Below are 22,522 nucleotides of genomic sequence, written 5' to 3'. Positions count from 1 at the left end.
CAGTTGTGTTTGATTCTTTGAACTTGGATGTAAAATAGTTTTTAGCTATAGGTAGTAGAGGTAGGACGCTGTGGCTCAGTGGCTAAGACGCTGAGCTTGTCGATCGACAGGTCGGCAGTTCAGTGGTTCGAAATCCTAGTGCCGCATAATGGGGTGAGCTCCCTTTACTTGTCCCAGCTTCTGCCAACCTAGCAGTTTGAAAGCACGTAAAAAATGCAAGTAGAAAAATAGGGACCACCTTTGGTGGGAAGGTAACAGTGTTCCTTTGATGTTTAGTCATGCTGGCCACATGACCATGGAGTCGTCTTCAGACAGGGCTGGCTCTTTGGCTTTGAAATGGAGATGAGCACCGCCCCCTAGAGCGAGTAGCGCATATATGCGAGGGGAACCTCTACCTTTTTACAGGTAGTCCTCGACTTCTTACAAAGTTCATTTAGTGGCTGTTCAAAGTTACAGTGGCACTGAAAAGTGACATGACCATTTTTTACAGAATCGTTGCACTGATCACATGATTTACATTCGGATGCTTAACAACTGTGTCACATGACGGTTGCAGCGTCCAGGATCATGTGATCATCTTCTGCGACCTTCTGACAAGCAAAATCAGTTGGGAAGCCAGATTCACTTAGCAACCGTGTTACTAATTTAACAACTGTGGTGATTCACTTAACAAATGTGGTGAGAAAAATCGTAAACTCGGGCAAAACTCAATAAATGTTTCACTGAGCAGCATAAATTTTGGGCTCAATTGTGGTCGTAAGTTGAGGACTACCTGTATTTGCGATAGTGACGAATATCTGTAGCAAGGGTGGAGGGCGAGGGTGGAGGTTTGTTCTCTGAGATTTGTGGGTTGGTTTCCAAATGTTTCGTTGCCAGGCTAAGTAACATCTTCAGTGTAATTTAGGGAAGTTATTTAGCTATTCCACCAAAAGAATAGATGTACTATTGATAGGTCAATGATCAGTCAATGTTAATTGGCTGGTTTTGAGTCATTAAGGAGCCTCCTGAGATGTAACAAATCTCCATTAAATGAATCTGGCTTCCCCACTAACTTTGCTTGACAGAATGTCGCAAAAGGAGCCTGGATAGCTCAACAGACAGAGCTCTGTAATTTAAGACCAGCTGTCTGCAATTAAAGTAAGATTGAATCCCGCCAGGCTCAAGGTTGACTCAACCTTCCATCCTTTCTGAGGTAGGTAAATTGAGGACCCAGTTTGTGGGGGCAATAAGCTGACTTTGTATAAATATACAAAAGTATGAAGGCTATTGCTTAACGCATTGTAAGCCGCCCTGAGTCTCTGGAGAAGGGCGGCATATAAATCAAATTAAAAAAAAAAAAGATGATTACATGACCCCATGATGCTGCAACTGTCATAAATATGAACCAATTGCCCAGCATCCAAATTTTGATCATGTGACCATGGCAATGCTACAACGGTCATGTGAAAAATGGTAATAATTCACTTTTTTCAGTGCTGTTGTAATTTCAGAGAGTCACTAAATGAATTTTACATTGAGAACTACCTGTATATCGTCCCCCTTTCCTACCAAAGAGGAACAGACAGAAGCACCTGTGAATGCCAAAAAGATGATAATCATGAACATACAATTAGCCAGATAAGGCTTATTCAGATTGAACATATAGAAAAGCTCAGTTTACTTTTATATTTTTGTTTCGTTTTAAGAGTGGGATTATGCGTGGAATAGAACAAGGTGGTAATTCTGATTCGGGAGCTAAAAACATAATTTCATTCTCCAAAATTTGGGACAACTATTTTTTTAAAATGCTTCCTTAGATATAAAACTAAGGCAGCAGAAGGCAAGAGAAAGAGGGCTCAGAAGACCATTTTTTCTGTTTCCAATGGTTAATTGGAATTGCTGATCTTTAATTATTCATATGAGTAATATTAAAATGCCTCCCACCTGTACTTCAAAGATACTGTACATAGCTGACTACATGATCTCATGCTCATTGTGTAAATGAAGCCTGAGTTTTGCAAGGTAAGAGGGACACGGTGGCTCAGTGACTAAGACGCTGAGTTTGTTGATCGAAAGGTCGGCAGTTCAGTGGTTCAAATCCCTAGTGCCGTGTAAAGGGGTGAGCCCAGTTAACTTGTCCCAGCTTCTGCCAACTTAGCAGTTTGAAAGCACGTAAAAAATGCAAGTAGAAAAATGGGGACCATCTTTGGTGGGAAGGTAACAGCGTTCCGTGCGCCGTTGGCGTTTAGTCATGCCAGCCACATAACCATGGAGACGTCTTCAGACAGCGCTGGCTCTTCAGCTTTGAAATGGAGATGAGCACTGCCCCCTACAGTCGGGAAGAACTAGCACATATGTGTGAGGGGAACCTTTACCTTTACCTTACCTTCCTACAGTGTGAATTGTTCTCTACTTTTGAAATGGTACCAACTCCTAGGCAGCAAAGGAGAAATTAGGCAACTGAGTCAAGAATTTTGCTAAGCAAGATGGTTGTTAAGTGAGTGAGGTCCAATTTTACAATTTTTTTTGTCATGGCTGTTAAGTGAATCGTTAAGCGAATCTGTCTTCCCCCATTGACTGCTTGTTAGAAACCAGCTGGGAAGGTCGCAAATGGCAATCATATGACTCCCAAATGCTAAAGCCCTCATAAATATATGCTGGTTGCCAAGCACCCAAATTTGATCACATGATCATGTGGGTGCTGTGAAGTCATAAGTGGTTGTTAAGTCACTTTTGAGTGCTATTGTTAACTTCAAAAGGTCACTAAATGAGTAGTTTTAAGTCGAGGACTGTACTCCACAATGGAGATTAATTCAATACAGGACAAGAATTCAAATTTGATTTAAAACTTGTATTAAACAATATCATTACTGCCACTGTATATAACAATCTTCAACTTGAGTCACATTAAACCCTACCGTTTGTGGTGGGTTCTTAAAAGGATCTTAAAAGTGAATCGAGAGCCATCAGGTTATGCATTCCTGATATAAACCTTTCCCTAGAGTCTGACATGATAGTGTAGGAATGGGTTCACTCTTCAGCAGTTTGTGAGAATTAAGTTATAATGTACATCAAAGTCTGGCTGTCATACAAAACAGGAGTGCTAAGAAATACCGTTTCTTCTTACAATGGAGTGTTAAATCCCAAGAAGCAAAGACATGGGACAATGTTCTCCCAGGAGATTTAGAAAGATACCCATGGAGTTGAGATTAACTATTGTCCTCAACATGCCCGAGATGATTTGACCAAAAGAGTATTCTTCCAGAAGTACACCTGTTCAAAGGACCATCCCACCTGTAAGATGGTCTACTGAGCTATCCCACATTTAAGATGGTCTACTGAGCAATGGGTTCAAGCCTTTCAAAGGTTTAGGTCTAAAGCTTGGTTTTGTGAGAAAAACCAAGGCAGAAAAAAGAGAAAAGTATCTGTTAGTAAACTTAAAAGTTGGTATGAATGGGGTCAGCAGTTTTTCCGCCATCAGTTCTGCCATCTAGTATGATGTGGAGATAAGAGGAAGATGGCTTGCTGGCTGGGGTTGATTTGTAGAATATGGTGAACTATTTCTCAGTCCCGGCCCAGCCGATAGATGTGATGCTGTGATCCCCATTCCTTTGCAGAAACTTCAAACACAAAGGCCACACACAGTAGCAATTCCTGAGTTTCTTGATCCCGCAAAACCTGTTTGGAAATGAGAACAACAGTTTTTAATGGCAGAGTTTCCTACTTGGTTCATGAAACAAACCAACCCATCACACAGAACAGATGCATTTAACCTCTTAATGCACTTGAGGGTAGAACAAGAAGCAATGGGTGGAAACTAATCAAGGAGAGAAGCTCCTTTAGAACTAAGGAGAAATTTCCTGACAGAACAATTAATAAGTGGAACAACTTGCCTGCAGAATGCCCCAAACACTGGAAATTTTTAAGATGTTGGATAACCATTTGTCTGAAGTGGTGTAGGGTTTCCTGCCTGGACCGGGGGTAGGACTAGAAGACCTCCAAGGTCCCCTCCAACTCTATTCTATTCTATGTATTTGAGAGTTGTATTGTCCCGGGATCATGTGATCACCTTTTGTAACCTCCTTAAGATAGCTTCTGACAAGCAAAGTCAATGGGAGAAATCACATTTCCTTAGTGGCTACATGATTCTCTAAACTATGGTAAAACCGGTTGTCACTTACCAGCTGCCTTGCTTAACAACAAAAATGTTAGGCTTAGTTGTAGTTGCAAGTTGAGGACCACCTGTAATGTCAAGGCCTTCAGTGTCTCCCTAGTCAGCTCTTTTATGGTAAGGGAGTAGCCATTGAAACTCTATACTTGATTATGAGGCTGTTCTTGACATTATATTCCCTTATGTAACATGTCTTTCCTCATTGTTTGATGCACTGTAGCATTCCACTATAGGCAGTCCTCAATTTACGACCACAATTGAATCTAAAATTTATGTTGCTACGTGGGACATTTGTTAAGTGAGTATCATACCATTTTGTGACCTTTCTAGCAACAGGAGCTAAGTGAATCATTGCAGTTGTTAAGTTAGTAACACGGTTTTTAAGTGAATCTGGCTTCCCCATTGACTTTGCTTCTCAGAAGGTCACAAAAGGGGATCACATGATCCCAGGATATTGCAACCTTCACAAATATGAACCAGTTGCCAACTGGCCATATTTTGATCACATCACCCACAGGCAGTGGTAAAATGTAAAATTTGTTACTACCAGTTCTGTGGGCGTGGCTTGGTGATGGTGGGGTAACGTGACTGGGTGGGCGTGGCCATTTTTTTTTATGCTTTTAAAAGAAAAAAAAGCCTCTGACAATCAAGCAATTCTGCAATTCTGCTGGGATCGTCAGAGCCTTTTAAAAGCATTTTTTCTACAACCTCTCAAAGAGTTTGTAGAAAAAATGCTTTTAAAAGGCTCTGACGATCCCAGCTGAACCGCGCAATCATCAGAGGCTTTTTTTTTTTATTTTTAAAAGCATTTTTTCTTCTGCCGAAAAAATGCTTTTAAAAATAATTAAAAAAAGCCTCTGATGATTGCGCGGCTCAGCTGGGCATGGGGGTGGGGCAGGGATTTTTGCTACCGGTTCTCCGAACCATCCGTTGCCATCGCTACTGGATCGGGCGATCCGGTCTGAACCGGGAGCATTTCACCCCTGCCCACAGGGATGCTGCAATGGTCTTAAGTGTGAAAAATGGTCATAAGCCACTTTTTTCAATGCTGTTGTAATTTTGAATGGTCACTAAATGAACAGTTGTAAGTTGAGGACTACCTGTAGTACTACGTCGTACAGGACTACCTGTACAAGACAATTGAATCTAAGTGCATTACACATATCTATGACCATTCTAGAGGACAGACTTTGGGATCACGTACTGTCTCCTAGATGCTTTCAAGTAGTTCCTGGCGCACTCAACAACATCAAAATAATATATATTTAAAACGGACAATTTAACATCTCAACGTTTCCAAATCTCACTGAATCTAGGGCGTACAGAAGGTGTATCTTGCATGTTATTGATTTTGTGATTTCAATTTATAAAAGAATAACTATTAATATAAATTAATAGTCCTCCAGGCATCCCTAGGAGCATCATGTTGCTGAATTTATTTATTTATTTATTTTATTTGCAAGTATTTATATGCCGCCCTTCTCCCGAAAGGACTCAAGGTGGCGAACACAGGTAAAAACAAATAAACAGATAAAAACATACAATAAAAACCCAATTAAAACCAGTTAAGATCGAATGATAATAAATAATAACACCCAAGAATCTAAATCATGATGGCTTATGCTGAATGATGGCTTATGCGACAGTTGTCTCAGAAACACTTTCAGTGATGATGGAGAAAGTCATATAAAAAAAGGCTGGAAACCAATATTTTCAATGATGCATGTATGAATCACAGCAGGCTGCACAACCTTTAAAAAGGCACTACCTTCTTAACCCAGGATGGCTCTCTGTCAATAAATGGAACTGATAATTAGCGGTTGTTATATAAGCATATAAAGTATCTTTTTATCTGCTCAATTAAATCGGGGACATATTTAAAACAACAAAACATTTAGTAACTATTCTCACTATTTAATTGATTGAATGTTCCAGACATAGCCTTAATTGCATCTTACTCATTTTGGGATGCTGAGAAAGAAGGGATCAGATAATCTCCATAAAAACTAACAGGAGAAGAGTTCCTGGAACAGGTTTAACTTGCCTGGCATTCCCAGAGAAGCGACTAGCATAACTAACTTTTTGTTAATGAAAAACAAAACCTATCTAGCTCAAATATGCTCTCAAACAGGCAATTTTGTAAAAAAAATTACACTAAGTTGGTGTTTGTCAACCTTGGCAACTTTAAGACATTTGGAATTCAACTCCCAGAATTCCCCAGCCTTCATATGCTACCTAGGGAATTTTGGGAATCGAAGTCCAAATGTCAAAAATTTACGAAGTTTGAGAAACATTGAACTAAGCCCATTGAGAACTAGAAACTAAAGTAAAACTGAGGTTTGGGCAAAATTTTCTGTCTCCCCATTCCTTCCCTGTGGAAGTATAATTTTGACTTGTTTCTCACCCTCCCCATAATTCCTTTCCCAAATACCTGCAGGATGCTGAAATTTTCAAGCACACTATCCATCATTAGTTTTTCTGGTAGTGTTCGTAGTTTGCGAATAAAATTAATGAGATACTCGCAGAGTGGTGAACGTTGCAGACGGAAAACAAAGCGGCCATCTTCCCAGTGAGGAGGCTGGGCTGTCTGCAGAATCAAGGGGATGAAGTGGGACAGATATTAGAAAGTAAGACAGATCAGAGAGAAGCCCCAAACCTACAACCATACATGCATACTTTCAACGATCATTTTTTTAAAAAAATATTTTTTTTATTCCAACATTATTACTTTTATAAGTAATTCAAGCCAGCGAATATATATAATACTCTTTCGTCCTCCTATTTTCTCCACAACAACAACCCTGTGAAGTGCGTTGGGCTGAGAGGGAGTAACTGGTGCAAAGTCACCCAGCTGGTTTTTGGGCCTAAGGCAGGACTAGAACTCACAATCTCCTGGTTTCTAGGTCAACATCTTAACCACTACTTCCAAAATGGGGATACCTTACGAAAGTAACATGAGATTCATTATTCTAACTGAAAAACAAATAAAGTCATTTCATTGACAACAGGGACACCTTAAAAAAAATCCAACACCTCCCCCTGCCCCAATTCTCTTGCCTGTCTCCTTTCGGGTCTTGCTAGCATCCAGATCACTGGTAGGTTTCAATTTTTTTTACTACCGGCATGGCTTGTTTCGTGGGGATGCCTTGGTGGTCATGTGACTGGGTAGGTGTGGTTTGGTGGTCATGTGACTGGGTGGGGCTGCACCTTGCTGTGAGTGACATTGAGTTGGCCACACCCACTCATTCACATGACTGATGCTGAAGAGATAGGGCGATTTCCTAGTACCTCCCCTCCTGCTTGGGCTGACAAAATAAAAGCCTGCCTGCTGAGCAGCCTGGACTGGAAAACACATGGCTGGAACGGAGGAATGTTTAACAAGCTCCAAACTGTTGCTGCAAGCTTTGGTTTTGTTTTGGGGTGGTTTTTTGGTTTTTTGCCAGCAGACCCTCAGAGATGAACAATTTCTGTGCTACCAAATTTTACTGTACCTCGTTGTTGCCACGCTGCTTGTTGCTACTGTGGTCATCGGGGCTGCCCAAGTAAAGAACCGCACCAGCTCAGCTCAGGGCGACTGTGAGGAGCAAGAGGGGAAGCCAAGGCGCTCACCCCACAGTGGCCAACTTCGCGTGCTCTCGCTCCTGTGCGCGCTTTCCTGTTCCGGTTTGGCGCTCCTGGTGTGTGCAAGGAGTGTGAAGGGAGGCAGACACTGCGCTGAGAAGTTGAGAGCAAAAGTAATGGCAGCGAGGGCGACAGGGGCATGTGACGTGTTCCTCCGCGGTCCCCTCCCGAGTGATAGCCAGGGTTTCGTCAACTCTTTTTCTCAGGTGTGATGTCTGCCTCCAAGTCCTTGCAGAGGGAGACACACACACACATGCGCCTGTCGCCTCCGCCCCTGCTACTTTTGCTCTTGCCCCCGCTACTTTTGTTCTCGGCTTCTTGGCGCTCTTGTCGATTTTGAAGAGTGGAAGACGTTTCCTTAGATCGCTGCCAAATTCATCATTGGGAGAGTTGTAGGCCAGCCCTGAATATACGAGAAGTCTTGGGCAAAGGAGTGTGAAGGGAGGCAGACACCGCACCTTTGAAGAAAAGAGGAGGCTCAGAGGCACGTGTCTGCCTCCCTTCACACTCCTTGTGGAGGGGGACACACACACGCCCATCACCCCTGCTGCCGCTACTTTTGCTCTTGGCTTCTTCTCGGCGCTCTTAAAGTCGATCGCCAGAGTTTCCTCTTTTCCTTAAAGGCATGGTGTCAACCTCCCTTCACACTCCTTGCAGAGGGGGCCACACACACACAAGCCCCTGCCAGCCCCGTTGCCGCTTCTTTTGCTCTCGGCTTCTTCTCGGTGTTCTTAAAGTCTATCACCAGTGCTTCCTCTTTTCCTTAGAGGTGGGTGTCCGTCTCCAAGTTCTTGCGGAGGGACACACACCTGTCACCCCTGCTGCCACTACTTTTGCTCTCGGCTTCTTGGCGCTCTTAAAGTCGATCTTGAAGAGCTGGAAGACATTTCCTTAGATTGCTGCCAAACTCATTGTTGGGAGAGTTGTAGGCTAGCCCCTGAATATACGAGAAGTCTTGGGCAAAGCTCTTCCAAAGTTTGGCCAAGTCTTCTCCTCCTTCTCGGCCTTGTATCACAGAGCAAACACACACAGTCGCACACACCTCACGGCACACGCACGTCATGATGTGCGTGTTTGCTCACACACGTTAAGGCCGAGGAGGAGAAGACTCGGCTGAACTTTGGAAGAGCTTTTCCCAAGACTTCTTGTATAGTCAGGGGCTAGCCTACACCTCTCCCAACAATGAGTTTGGCGGCGATCTAAGGAAACGTCTTCCAGCTCTTCAAGATCGACTTTAAGAGCGCCAAGAAGCCGAGAGCAAAAGTAGTGGCAGCAGGGGTGATGGGTGTGTGTCCCTCCGCAAGAACTTGGAGACAGACACCGCACCTCTGAGGAAAAGAGGAGGCGCTGGTGATCGATTTTAAGAGCGCCGAGTAGCCAAGAGCAAAAGTAGCGGCAGTGGGGGCAACGGGCGTGTGTGTTTGTGTCCCTCCACAAGGGACTCAAAGAGGTGGTGTCTGGTGCAGGCCGCCAAAAAGTACTGCTGCCGTCTCCGCCATGTTTTGTGTGCATGTGCATCCATTGGACTTGCAAGGCAATGGGATGCACATGCTCAAAGAACTTGATGGCAACAAATATGGTGGGTGTGGCAAGCGAGCGGCAACTGGGGGACCGGTTTGGGGGCATGACTAGCCGGCTATCACTACCAATTCGGTGACCTTGGCCGAATTTCCGCCAATGGTTCACATGAACCGGTGCAAACTGGCTGAATACCACCTCTGATCCAGATCTTTCCATCACTGTCTTAAATCACTGCAGCTTTATTTCCCCAAGCCTAATTTTATGAATCCCAAACTTTTTGCAAACAAAACTAAACATCTGATTTCCTGTTATTGGGCAACTACCAGATGTGTGGATTTCAACTCCCAGATTCCCCCAGGCAGGAAGGCTGACTAGAGCATTCCGGGAATTGAAGCCCATACATACAAAAGTTGCCAAATTTGAGAAACACTGTAGATAAAATAGCACATCAAGGGGAAAGATTTTAGCCCATCCAGTTCTTGCTATGGCAGTTTTCTGCCAAAAAATAATCTAACATAAAGCCAATTTCAAACTTGTTCTGCATCATACCTTGGAGTTCAATATACCTGCATACATATATGGCCTAAAACTCTTAATAGTTAGTGGTTTTTGAGCTCAGTTTTTTAAAAACAATGCTTTTAATCTGAAAGCCTTTCCTGCCTAAGCCCAAAATGAATCAATTCCTGAGGTTTTGTTTACTTACGATGCAAAAAGAGACTATTATGTAGAAGTCATATTCAGTATGAGGGCTGGTTTAATTATGACACCCCCTGACACGATTGATCTGAGTTCTTAAAGTCAGCAACCAGAACAGATTATAGTCTTGCTGGCTGGGGGATTATGCGAATTCAACTCCAGTACAAGTAAAAAGCACAAGTGTTAGAAAGACTAGACTAGACCAAGACATCCACAGTGTAAAAAGTAGCCATAGTCTAGTTCTCTGTATTGAGAATCCTGAATTTTCTCTTGGAGAAGGACTGAGGAAACCAAAACGAATTACAAGGAGATCCCCCGAGGAATTCCTAGTGACTTTTTTCCTATTGATTATTTCCCTCACCCATTCTTTATCTTTTAAGATCAGCCAAGATGAACTTTGTGGTCCTTCCAGACTACAATTCTTTTGCCAACTCTGGAAGTCAGATTCCAAAACTGAACACAGAGAGAAAACCCACATATCTTTATGTCTATTTATTTTTATTTTATTTATTTGTCAAATGAAAATTACAAATCCAAATGAGCAAACTGAAAAAAAATAAAAATAAAATGTGACAGGGATGATAGGCACATTAGTGCACTTATGCACACCCCCTTAGGAATTAGTATTAGAATAACAGAGTTGGAAAGGACCTTGGAGATCTTCTAGTCCAACCCCCTGCTTAGGCAGGAAACCCTATAGTATTTCAGACAAATGGTTGTCCAATCTCTTCTTAAAAACTTTCAGTGTTTGAGCATCCACAGCTTTTGAAGGCAAGTTTTTCCACTGATTAATTGTTCTAACTATCAGGAATTTTCTGCCAGAAATTAGGTTGCTTCTCTCCTTGATGCTTCTTGTCCTGCCTTCAGGTGATTTGGTGAATAGCTTGACACTCTCTTCTTTGTGGCAACCCCTGAGATATTGGAACACTGCTATCTTGTCTCCCCTAGTCCTTCTCTTCATTAAACTAGACATACCCAGTTCCTGCAACCGTTCTTTATATGTTTTAGCCTCCAGTCCCCGAATCATCTTTGTTATTCTTCTCTGCACTCTTTCTAGTCTCAACAACATTTTTATGGTGACCTCCCTAGAAATTGATTACAATTAAGATGGTGAAAGTTCATAGCTGAGACAACTTAATCAGATAAGATATTCCAGGCTTTGACCAGACTGCCTGTCTCCTTCACTCTTTCTGCTGGAAAATGTCATTTTGCTTCAGCAAGCCAGGCCCAGATAATGCTGTGTGCAGGCCAAATACAGTAAACAGACTTGGAACAAGGCAGCTTTTTAGCATAGTTGCATGCAGCAAGCTTGGCATTCTAAGGCTGGGTTTCTTAGCACATATAAACACTCTGCTCCCCACATCCCACCCTGGCTCGTCCCAGCATGGCCACCCTCATCTCCGCCCTCAGTCTCAGAGCTCCACCCTCACCTCACCCACCTCCAATTTTTCCACCACCTGTTTGCCAAACGAGCAGACTTTGGAGGTGCAACTGAGAGTCAGAGCCCGTGGGCCCTCGTATCGACTGCTCACCCCATAGAAGGCCCCTCCTCTGCCTCCAAGTTCTTCTCCAGGGAGGGAAAAGCTTAGGTCAGCCTAGAGCAAGAGATTGGAAAACAGAATCAGAACTGTTTTTAACAACTGACGCAAGGTGGGACAAAGATTATTGAGTGTTAGTCTTTAAAGCAGCGGTCCCCAACCTTTGTGGCCCAGCTGGGGGGGGGAGGAGAGGGAAAGTGGTCTGTGCAAGCAGTGCACTGGCACATGAGTATGCAGCTTGATTTACACGAGTGGCAGGCTGGCATGTACGTATGCAGCTCAACTTGAGCAGATGCCAGGGCCTGGTAGTGGGCTGTACCCCTGCTCTAGAATAATGCAATGACATCCCCCGTTATTAAAGCGACATATCTATTTATTTCAGAAGCTGGGAGCAAACAGCAGGTAAAAAGGCATTGTTCATCATAACGGCCCAGTTTACCATTTTCTTAGAAAATACAGGTAATCCTCAACTGGGACCAGAATTTCTGCTGTTAAGCAAAGAGGTTATTCAGTGAGACTTGCCCAACTTTGCAATCATTTTAGCCATCTTTGTTAAATGAATCACTGCAGTTAAGTGACTCACACGATGGTTAAGCAAATCCAGCTCCTCCATTGATTTGCTTATTATCCCAGAACAATTGCATAAATGCCAGCTGCCAAGTGTCTGATTTTTGAGATCACATGACCACGGGGATGCTGCAACAATTGTAAGGGTGAAACCAGGTCATAAATAACTTTTTTTAAAGTGCTGTTGCAACTATGAACAGTCACTAAACAAATTGTTGTAAATCAAAGGCTGCCTTTATAGAATTCTGGATTAAGCGCAGCATATCCCCAGAGTCCAAGAAAAGCATAAATAAAAGCAGAAGCAAAAATTATTTCTGATTCGTACGTAGCACAAGGGATAAATATCTTAAATTACATTAATCTGTTGTTGATTTTAAAAATAATGATGTTATTTGATCATGAAGATGTGACTTGGAGCGCTGTATTGTGGAAGAGGGAATATGTGGCTGGGCAAGCAATATAAAGTTTTAATGCATTCAATAGTTCTAATATTTGTTCTTGATATAAAGCTGTCTAAGGTGACTTTTAATTATACCCAGGGTCAGAATCCAAATATCTCAGCAACAGTTTTATTGACAAAGCCTCCCTGTTTCTAATTTACTAACTGTGAGGAAGTAAGACTTGAGGATTGCCACTCTTCATAATCGAAAAGGGATTTGTACTGAGGTCAAACACCAACCAACAAGATGTTGTTTAATTCATTAGCTTAGTTTTAAATTCAGTCTTGAGAATGACTTGATTGCTGCTGTTAACCAACAAGCATATATGTGTTGCAGCAAGTCATTTTGAGGGGTGCGGGATGATTGTTTTCAGTTATATCCTTACAACAGTTCATTTAGTCACCATCAAAACTTACAACAGCACTGAAAAAAAGTGACTTATTACTGTTTTTCACTTACAAACATTCCCATCCTCATGTGATCAAAATTCAGACGCTTGGCAACTGATTCCTATTTATGACAGTTGCAGTGTCCTGAGGTTATGTGACCACATTTTACAAGCCTTCTCACAAGCCAAGTCAACGAGGAAGCTGGATTTACTTAACAACTGTGTTACTAATTTAACTACTGCACTGATTCACTTAACAATTGTGGCAAGAAAGATGGTAAAATGGGGCAAAATTCACTTAACAGTGGTCATGTTTAGCAACATAAATTTTGGGACCAACTGTAGTCATAAATCAAAGACTACCTGTGTAACCTAACTACCAGCTCAGAACGTCTAAAACATGGATAAGCAACATGCAAATGTCTGAACTACACCTCCTACAAGTCCTTGCCACTTGCCATACTAATTAGAGTAGGTAGGGTTCAAAGTCCCAAGCATCTGGAATACATCAGGTTGGTTGCCTTCCTCTGCTCCAAATCTATCTACTGATCCCTGCAATCTGGATACTAATACCAACAAGACACACTGATTCATGTGAGCACTGATCATAAGTCCCAGGGGAACCTGCTTGTATTCCTGATGATTTGGGAATTCAATGAGCAAAAGAGTTCTTACCCAGAATTTGACCAAGAAGAAAGCATGAGGAGGGCCTTGATCATATAGATCTCGCAGTCCACCTCCTTCCTCTGGAAATTTGTCACAGATTTGGCGTATGTCCACCATCTCCAAGGGTGACTCAGACATGGGTGCTAGGTCAATGTAAACAAAACGATGCTGCCGCTTAAACTATGGAGAAGAGAAAGGGAAGTCAGAGCTGTCAGATAAACATAGCTTGCCTTATCTCACAAACTGCTTTCTGGAGCTCAGGAACTTGCTGAGGGGTAGGAGAAGCATACCAGAAAGTGTGTCCCCTTTGAATGCAAAGATGCACCAGAAGGAAAGGATGCTGTTTACTGGGGGCAGCTGAGCATTACACTATTGCAAGGTTGGGACTCATTCAGCAATTTCAAAATTTGCATGCAATGGCATCTCTCTAACATACTGACATTAATAGGCATAGCCTTTCCAACTTGGAACCCCTCAGATATCCTGGATAGAACTTTCAGTGTAATTAAGTGGCCATGAGATAGGTTAAGGTTGTGTCAAACTCATGTTGTCACATCATTGTCACATGACGTGGGCTTCCCCCCACTTCGGTAAACCGGGGGTGGCCGTGGCCAGCGCGTAACGCATCCGGCCCGCGGGCCATGAGTTTGAAACCCCTGAGATAGGTGAAGGTTTTTTTCAGATAAACTTGCTAAACCAGCATAGTTTTCATACATGCAGAAAGGACCTGAGAGATAAGAAATTAACTAAAAAGCAGCATCTGCACATTGTATTTGTATTTGTATGAATCCAGCCTTTTTTGTTTGAAATTCATGCTTTTAGATTTTAATGCAAGGTTACTTAATCTTGGCAGCTTGACGATATGTGGACTTCAACTCCCAGAACTCCCTAGCCAATGTGGAATTCTGGGAGTTGAAATCCACATGTTTCCAAGTTGCCAAAATAGAGAAACATTGCCTTAATGTGTTGAGTGAAACCAATTATTTATGATGTATTCGATAAATCATGGTTAAGCAAATGATACTTAGTGTAACACATAAATACATTTACCTACTATTACTGAGACCTAAGCTAACATTTTCATCTCAAACTTTCTGCCAAAATCAGACGACTAGGTTTTTTACCATACAATTTTTCAGGTTTGACTTCTAGATGGTAAGGGACCTGCTGGCATCTTAAAGCTTAAATTCTATCTTTACTTCATCGGGTTCCTGTACCTTTATTCCCAATTCATTCTAATTCATGAGTCCTCAAACTATGGCCCATGGGCCGCATGCTGAAGCAGTTAATCCAGCCCATGGAGTACCACGAGGTTGCCCCACCCACATCGCCCCGCCCACCCTTCAAGCAGAAAGCAGGACTTGCCTTCGGGAGCCCTGCAAGTTGGAACCGAAAGGTAAGCTCAACAATTTTGGCCTGCAGAATGCTTCTGGAGGTGCGGAGTGGTGGTGGTGAAAGGAGGCCAAAAACTGGGCAAAAACAGCCCGTTTTTGGCCAAAAAACCGAGCCGTTTTTGTCTGGTTTTAGCCTGCAGAATGCTTCTGAAGGTTGGGGGTGAAAGGAGGTCAAAAAATGGGCAAAAATGGCCCATTTTTCACCTTTCCTGTCTTCAGAAGATAGAGAGAGAGACAGAGAGAGAGAGACAGAAAGAGAGGAAGAGAGAGAGAGAAAGAGGGAGAGGCAGAGAGAGAGAAAGAGGGAGGGAGGGAGAGAAGGAAAGGGGGAAAGAGAAAGAAAGAGAGGGAGAGAAAGAGAGAGGAGAGAGACAGAAAGAGAGAGAGAGAGACAAAGAGAGACAGACAGAGAGAAAGAAAGAGAGAGAGAAAAAAGAGAAAGAGAGGTAGAGAGAGAAGGAAAGAGAGAGAGATAAAGAGAGAGAGAAATAAAGAGAGATTTCTCAAGCTCTTTGGGGCTGAGAAGAATTGCTGCAAAACTGAGTTTCCTGAAGTGGACCACTAGACTCCTAAACAACCGAAAAAAACAATCTAGTAAAATAAAAAGGCAACCAAAAGAGCAACATGCAAACAAAAGCAAATAAAACACCCCCAAGAGCAAAACAAATTAAAGTTTAATTTGTGTGCATTGTTCAATGGACTGTTAAATTGGCAATGCCCACCTCGTCACATGACCACTTAGCCATGCCCACCCAGCCGATCCGGCCCCCCAACAGTCTGAGGGATCGTGAATTGGCCCCCTGTTTAAAAAGTTTGAGGACCCCTGTTCTAATTGATCGTGATAACCTATCTTTCCTCCAAGAACTTTATCCTGTTTATCCTGTTTTTCCTGGATGAAGTAAAGAACAGTTTTTCTTATTATTCTCTTAATAACTCTGGAGCATTAGGTACTATCTGTTACTATCCCAAATAGGTTACTGAATTTCACATACCAAGCAAGACTAAGCATCATTTCTCTAGCTTTAATCTTATTATAGTCAGTTTTACCATTCCTCAAATTTTTCAAGCCAAGTTTACTTTAGCAGATGGGAACAGCAAGGGAGCATTGAAGGGGCACATGTGCGCCGGTTTTACCAAATCTCCTTCGTTCTGCCACTCCATAAAAGCAGTAAACTCCACCAATCGAAGTGTTTCTGTACCAATATGACCCCTCGGCCAAGGGGTAGTTGTGTTGGGGAGACAACAGCCCATCCCTGGGGTGGTGGAATAACCTGAGAAGCCAAGAGAAAAAGACTTGTGGCTAATGGAACACATCCCCATGTTTAGTAGTATAGGCAGTCCTCACTTAATGATGGTCATTAATGATAGTAATTGGGACCAGCAACTCTATTGCCAAGCAATACAGTTACAAAGAGTGACATTTTATGACCGCATTGACTTATGATGGCAGTTGTGGCAGTCCCAGTTGCTATTGTTAGACCAATCCTGCATGGTCATAACTTCCCATGTTTATGGGATTGCCATTTGCAATCTCCTGCTGGCTTCCTCACTGACTTTGTTTATTGGAGAGCCAGCAGAGAAGGTCACAGATGGTGACCACATGATCACAGGAAGCTGCAGCGTCGTAATTGCGAGTTGTTTGCCAAGCATCTGAATTACAATCATGTGTCTATGTGGATGCTGCAACGATCACGATGACGAGGACCTGTTGTAAGTCCCCCTGGTTCAGTGCCATCGTAACTTGGAACAGTCGCTGAATGGCTAGTTGTTCTATGAGGACTATCTGTAAAGTAACAAATGGATGATGGAAGTAGGAGTAATGCTTACCTGAGGCAGCAAGTGATGCTGCAATTGGTGTGATGGGATATGGGGCCTGGAGGATGGGCTTGATACTGAAGAAAGGGAGGACACATAAAAGTAGCAATTCAGCAGAAAATGTTCCAGAGATAGACATAAACATGCTGGTTGCAAAAATATCAATCTAAAACTTACTCTGGAGTAGTTTGGCCTTGGTTTACATCCTCAGCCCAGAAATGGAAAAAGTCTGTGGATTGCTGAAACCAGAAAGAACATTTAAAATATTCCTACCATTTTTGTGTTATTTAATATAAACCAAATTTCTTTTGCAAATATGGAAATGTTCTTTAATTGACCCAAATAGTACCCATGATTAAATGTATTGACAATTTGTTTTTAAAGGCATGTAGGTTTTATAGATTGCAAACACCAAGTTAGAAAAAGCATTCTCTTATATTAATAAAGCAGAACACCTGCTATGATAGAGGCATAAATCACCAGAAAGCATGTGCTATTTGCTTAAAAATATTCTGATAAACTTGATGCCAATTTATCAAGTACAGGTAGTTCTCAATTTATGACTACACTTGAGTCTGGAATTACAGTCATAAATCATGCCAGTCGTTAAGTAGGTCATCATGTGACCAACCCAATTTAACAGCTTTTTTGTGGTGATCATTAAATGAAGTCATGTTTGTTAAGCAAATCCATTGTCCTTGCTGGGCATTTTGTGCTGGAAACTGGAAGCAAACACCAATTTCCGACAAAAAAATGTCATAAATCATGGTGATGTGATCACGGGATGCTGCAAACAGCTGTAAATATGGGCTCTCCAAGCTTCCAAAATACGATCACATAACTGCAGTTGGGGGACTGTGCATCAGTGACTCTAGGTCATAAGTATTTATTTTGGGGTCTGTTGTAAGTCAAAGACTACATGCAGAGGCAAATAACTAAAGTCAAGGACTACCTAAGGTAAAGGTAAAGGTTCCCCTCGCATATATGTGCTAGTCATTCCCGACTCTAGGGGGTGGTGCTCATCTGTTTCAAAGCCGAAGAGCCAGCGCTGTCCAAAGACGTCTCCGTGGTCATGTGGCCGGCATGACTAAATGCCAAAGGTGCATGGAACACTGTTACCTTCCCTCCAAAGGTGGTCCCTATTTTTCTACTTGCATTTTTTACATGCTTTCGAACTGCTAGGTTGGCAGAAGCTGGGACAAATAACGGGAGCTCACCCGAATCAGCAAATCAGCGGGATTCGAACTGCTGAACTGCCGACCTTTTGATCGACAAGCTCAGTGTCTTAGTCACTGAGCCACCACGTCCCAGTAAGGACTACCTATAGAGAGCCATCTAACTACCATATTTTTCAGAGTATAAGATGCACCTTATACGCTCTGTTTTGGAGGCTTTCAGAGGCAGAAAAAAAAAGTTTTTTCTGAAACAGAGTTTCAGAAGTTTCAAAGGCAGAAAAAAAAGCAAAAAAAAAAAAAAAAAAAAAGCAAGGCACAGAGCTCACAACCAAGGAACTTGTAGCTAAAATTCACCTCTGAGAACAGCTGATTGGGGGTATTCCAGGAGGTCAATCCACCCGCCAATCAGCTTTTTTCTTATTTTCCTCCCCAAAAACTAAGGTGCATCTTATACTCCGAAAAATATGGTAATCAACAGAGAGTTCTTTCACCAGACAAATGTCCTACCTAAGCAAGTCACTTAACAATGTGGTTTTCCCTCAGACAATGCTTTCAGAAAGAGCATGAGAGCATGAGAGAACTAAGTGTTAAATGCAACAAACTCCAATCTGAAATCTGCAGCATGAGAATTCCCCCAAAAGAGCTCCAGAGAAATCCCAGTTCACAGCCTTTCCCCCCACATAATGCTTACATTGGTGGTGCTGGATGGATAGTAGTGTTCCGACAGGTCTACTTTCTCCTGGAAGAGAGTGGCCGAAACAAGATGAGCAGAAGACATGACTGTCATACTCTGCAGTGCTTTGTCCTTTGCCACCTGATCCTGGGAGGCAGAGTGAGGCAGGAAAGAGAGACACATTCTGTATTTTAGGAGATCATTTCTTTTCCTTTATGAACTCATGTTGCCCTTTCCACATAGATTACTCTACCAAGGAAATCTTGCATGCATTGAAATTGTTGTGGGTTTCCTATGAGGAGTGTCATTCTGGGATATCCGGAATTTTGTCTTCCTTCCTTCCTTCCTTCCTTCCTTCCTTCCTTCCTTCCTTCCTTCCTTCCTTCCTTCCTTCCTTCTTTCCCTTCCCTTCCCTTCCCTCCCTCCCTCCATGTTCCTAGCACTCCTCTATTCATCACCACTTAACGTACATGTACCTGCCAACTTGCCACACTCGCAGGGCCCAGTTCCCTCTCTTTCCCCCCAGGCGGACCGCCAAGCAGCAAAGGTTGAAGACCACTGGTATTGGGTTTCTTGCCTGAATAGAGGGTTGAACTAGAAGACCTCTAAGCACCAAGCATACGCTCAGCGAACTGGTTGTTACACTGCTTGAATCCCACTACTGATGTTGGGAAGGTTTAAGATCACTAGCCTCAACCCCTTCATTAAAGCAAACAGTCAAGAACTGTATCTAGAATCTCTCCAGCCTAGACATTTAAAAAAAACCAAAAAAAACCCCAAAGCCTACACCACTTCATAAAAATTTAAACAAAGTTAAAAGATCCCATGATCTCAAGAAATCTAGGATTCCAGATTTGCAATAAACTTTTTCTCCCAATTACTATGCCTCCCACTAAATTCCATTCCCTGCTAGCTGAGAACTGTAATTGTAATAGCTGAGAATTGTAATTCAAATTTCTAATACTTCATCCTATCCTACCCAGGTTTTATATTTTTACTGGAATGCAATCAAACTCATATACCTGAAACTATCTCTTTTCTTATCTGCTGTGACCCTTTCAACCTGCTCTAGAATGGATGGGTACAGAAGATTAGCAAAAGATGACATTTTGCATACATACCGACTTTAGATACTTTATCAGATGCAGAACCAATAAAATATTAATACACTGTGTGCACCCAGTTGCATGAGTAATTCTTTCAGCAGGATAGGCATATGAGCTTAACATGAATTAGTCAAAAGTGATAGGAAAATCTCTCACTTTGAACTTGGTTTGAATTTCTCGTGTTTTTCGCCGGGCCAACACCTGGATGTGACTGGAGACCTGAGAAAGGATTCAAAGAGAGAAAAAAATATAAAACTGTTTGAAGGAGAAAGAAGCAGATTTCATTCCAGCTCCCTCAAACTTAATTCTTATGGCTTACAGCTCCCTGCCCAAACTTTCTTGTTTACCTGTTTCCTTGTCCGTATTTTCCCAGTCTTCAACTTGATGTAACGGGCAATGAGCTCATTACGACCTGCAAGACAAGAAAAGAATTGGGAAAAGAGAAAATGAGAAAAACATTTGGAAAATAAAAAATATTATGTGCCATTATCAGGTCATGTGGGAAAGAACACTTTTGCAGGTCATTCGGTCTGGACATGCCATTATTGGTAAACCAAATGGCTACATTAGCAGAGGGAAAGCTTGGATATCAGATGTCTCAAATTCCAGATCATTTGGATAAGTAGGTACCCAGATTTTATATTTTACAGATAGCTAGCTAGCTGGCTGGCTGGCTGATGGATGGGTGGATGAGGAGTGAATGGATGGATGGATGGATGAGGGGGTGAATGGATGGATGGATAGCTGGATAGATAGATAGATAGATAGATAGATAGATAGATAGATAGATAGAAAGATAGATCTGTCCATGTCATATAACATAAATCTGTGTGGACACAGAACAATAAAGTCATAAAAAACACAACAAAACCCCCAGCACCCAAAGATAACACATTTCAACACACACCGATTCAAATGTACTGGGCTCTTAACTTCACTCATCACTCTGACTGGAGAATTTTGGGAATTGAAGTCCACATCTTAAGGCTGACAAGATTGAGAAACATCGTTCTAACTCTAAAATGCTGGTGATTCCCTCTGCTTTGTTTTTATGAGAGCCTCGAGAAGATTCACTGTACGCAGCATTCAGGACTATGCCATCTGAACATGATTAACAGCTGACTTTGCATTTATTTTTATGTCTGGAGAGATTAGAACCATGTTCATTGTTTTTAATTTGAACCTAATCCTATGTATTTTTTAAAAATTGTATTCTCTAGTATCCACAATCATTACCATACGGAATCATAGGGTTGGAAGGGATTTTAGAGGTCCCTTCTAGCTTTTTATATTTTTAAATTTAGTTCAATTTATATGCCGCCTTTCTCCGGAGACTCAGGGGGGCTTACAGTGCATTTAAAAAACCATTATAAAAACATTTAAAATAAAAATATTAAAAAGTTCACCCCTACTCAGTGCAAGAATGGAAATTTGGGATAGGGAAGCAGAGGCTCAAATGTCTACCTACCATACATCTTTCCTTCATCTGAAAGAATGATTTTGCGCCTCCCACAGGGTGGGTAAATTGTCAGCGCCTCCTGGAAACACTTCTCGATGTCCAAGCTCCACACTCCTTCTGCATCATTATCCAGACCATTTTCCCCAGCATCCCCCATCTCTCTGGAGGGGCTGGCCTCCTTTGTCCAGCTCTAAAATGCGAGAGATACCTAGGAGCAGAGAAGCAGAAGAAATGTTGAATGTGAGTTAAGGCTTCGCAAAGCCAATTCAACATCAGCAAAAGGGAAACTGATCTATTCAAGGAACTGTTTCTAATCTAATCTTTTCTAGATACAGGTAGTCCTAGACGTACAACCATTCATTTAGTGACCATTTAAAATTATAACAGCACTGAAAAAAAGTGACTTAAGATCATTTTTGCATCCCCATGGTCATGTGATCAAAATTCAGATGTATGACAATTGGTAATTGCAGCATCCTGGGGGTCATGTAATCACCTTTTGTAATCTTCTGATAAGAAAATCAATGGGGAAGCAAGATTCACTTAGCAACTGTGCTACTAACTTAACAACGGCAGCGATTCACCGAATAACTGTGGCAAGAAAGGTTGCAAAATGGGGCAAAATTCACTTAACAACTGTCTTGCTTAGTAACAGAAATTTTGGGCTCAGTTGTGGTTGTAAATCGAGGATTCCAATGGATTACCACTGGATTACAGATCCTATCACTTTTAGCCAGCATAGTCAAAACAGAGGCGTTGAAGTAGAAAAAACTAAAAACCAGCTCTCCACACATCCTCAACTTGGGTCTCCCAGTTTTACTGCTTTGATCATATGTTTGGAGCTGGTTGAGGAGAAAAGAACTGTACTCCACCATCATTTGAGGGCCCAAAGCCAAGAACATCAGAGATAAATGATTTTGTGTGGCAGCTCTGAAAAGACAGAATATTTGCAAAACTGTTATAAGTGAAGAAGGAAAGCACCGGCTTATAGATGGGCTAAGAACCAGACCTTCATAAGAGTTGGCATCATTTATTCTAGACCAGTCAGGCTTGAAAAACAAGGTTCAGTTCTCCTGTTTTAGAAAGACAACAAAGAATTTGGTTGCTGACAACCCACCACGATGCACACTTTGTTTTCGCCATTTTTGTTTAATTAGGAAGATATCTGTTGGTATAAAACAAATTCCCTCCCTCCCTCCCTCCCTCCCTTTCCTTCCTTCCTTCCCTCCCTCCCTCTCTCCCTCCCTCCCTCCTTCCTTCCACTGTATTTACAATCCACCTTAATCCCAAAATACTCAGGGCAGTCCACAAAA

General features: G+C 42.1%; 1 protein-coding gene across 8 annotated transcripts in view; it reads right to left on the bottom strand.

The window, feature by feature from the left end:
* Window positions 1-2,815: 2,815 nt before the first annotated feature.
* Window positions 2,816-22,522, bottom strand: part of TEAD2 (TEA domain transcription factor 2) — a 34,028-nt gene continuing 14,321 nt past the window's right edge. For 3 of the 8 annotated variants that reach the window (XM_034423290.3, XM_087891877.1, XM_034423292.3), the window contains 11 exons: window positions 21,219-21,399; window positions 20,098-20,162; window positions 19,907-19,969; window positions 18,663-18,791; window positions 16,974-17,035; window positions 16,809-16,873; window positions 16,116-16,252; window positions 13,597-13,767; window positions 11,428-11,583; window positions 6,582-6,737; window positions 2,816-3,657 (listed from right to left, as the gene is read on the bottom strand). In XM_034423290.3, the coding sequence (XP_034279181.1) occupies window positions 3,544-3,657; window positions 6,582-6,737; window positions 11,428-11,583; window positions 13,597-13,767; window positions 16,116-16,252; window positions 16,809-16,873; window positions 16,974-17,035; window positions 18,663-18,791; window positions 19,907-19,969; window positions 20,098-20,162; window positions 21,219-21,366 (1,266 nt within the window). In that variant the 5' untranslated portion in view covers window positions 21,367-21,399 and the 3' untranslated portion in view covers window positions 2,816-3,543. Of the gene's footprint in view, window positions 3,658-6,581; window positions 6,738-11,427; window positions 11,584-13,596; window positions 13,768-16,115; window positions 16,253-16,808; window positions 16,874-16,973; window positions 17,036-18,662; window positions 18,792-19,906; window positions 19,970-20,097; window positions 20,163-21,218; window positions 21,418-22,522 lie in introns of all 8 variants that reach the window. The other 5 variants (XM_034423289.3, XM_034423291.3, XM_034423294.3 and 2 more) reach the window with 3 other exon arrangements.

The sequence above is a fragment of the Pantherophis guttatus genome, chromosome 4 (genome assembly GCF_059756535.1).
Source record: "Pantherophis guttatus breed Tessera chromosome 4, ASM5975653v1, whole genome shotgun sequence".
NCBI classification, from domain to species: domain Eukaryota; kingdom Metazoa; phylum Chordata; class Lepidosauria; order Squamata; family Colubridae; genus Pantherophis; species Pantherophis guttatus.
The sequence above is the reverse complement of the archived record's forward strand: the minus strand, read 5'-3'. Positions and strand labels throughout refer to the sequence as shown.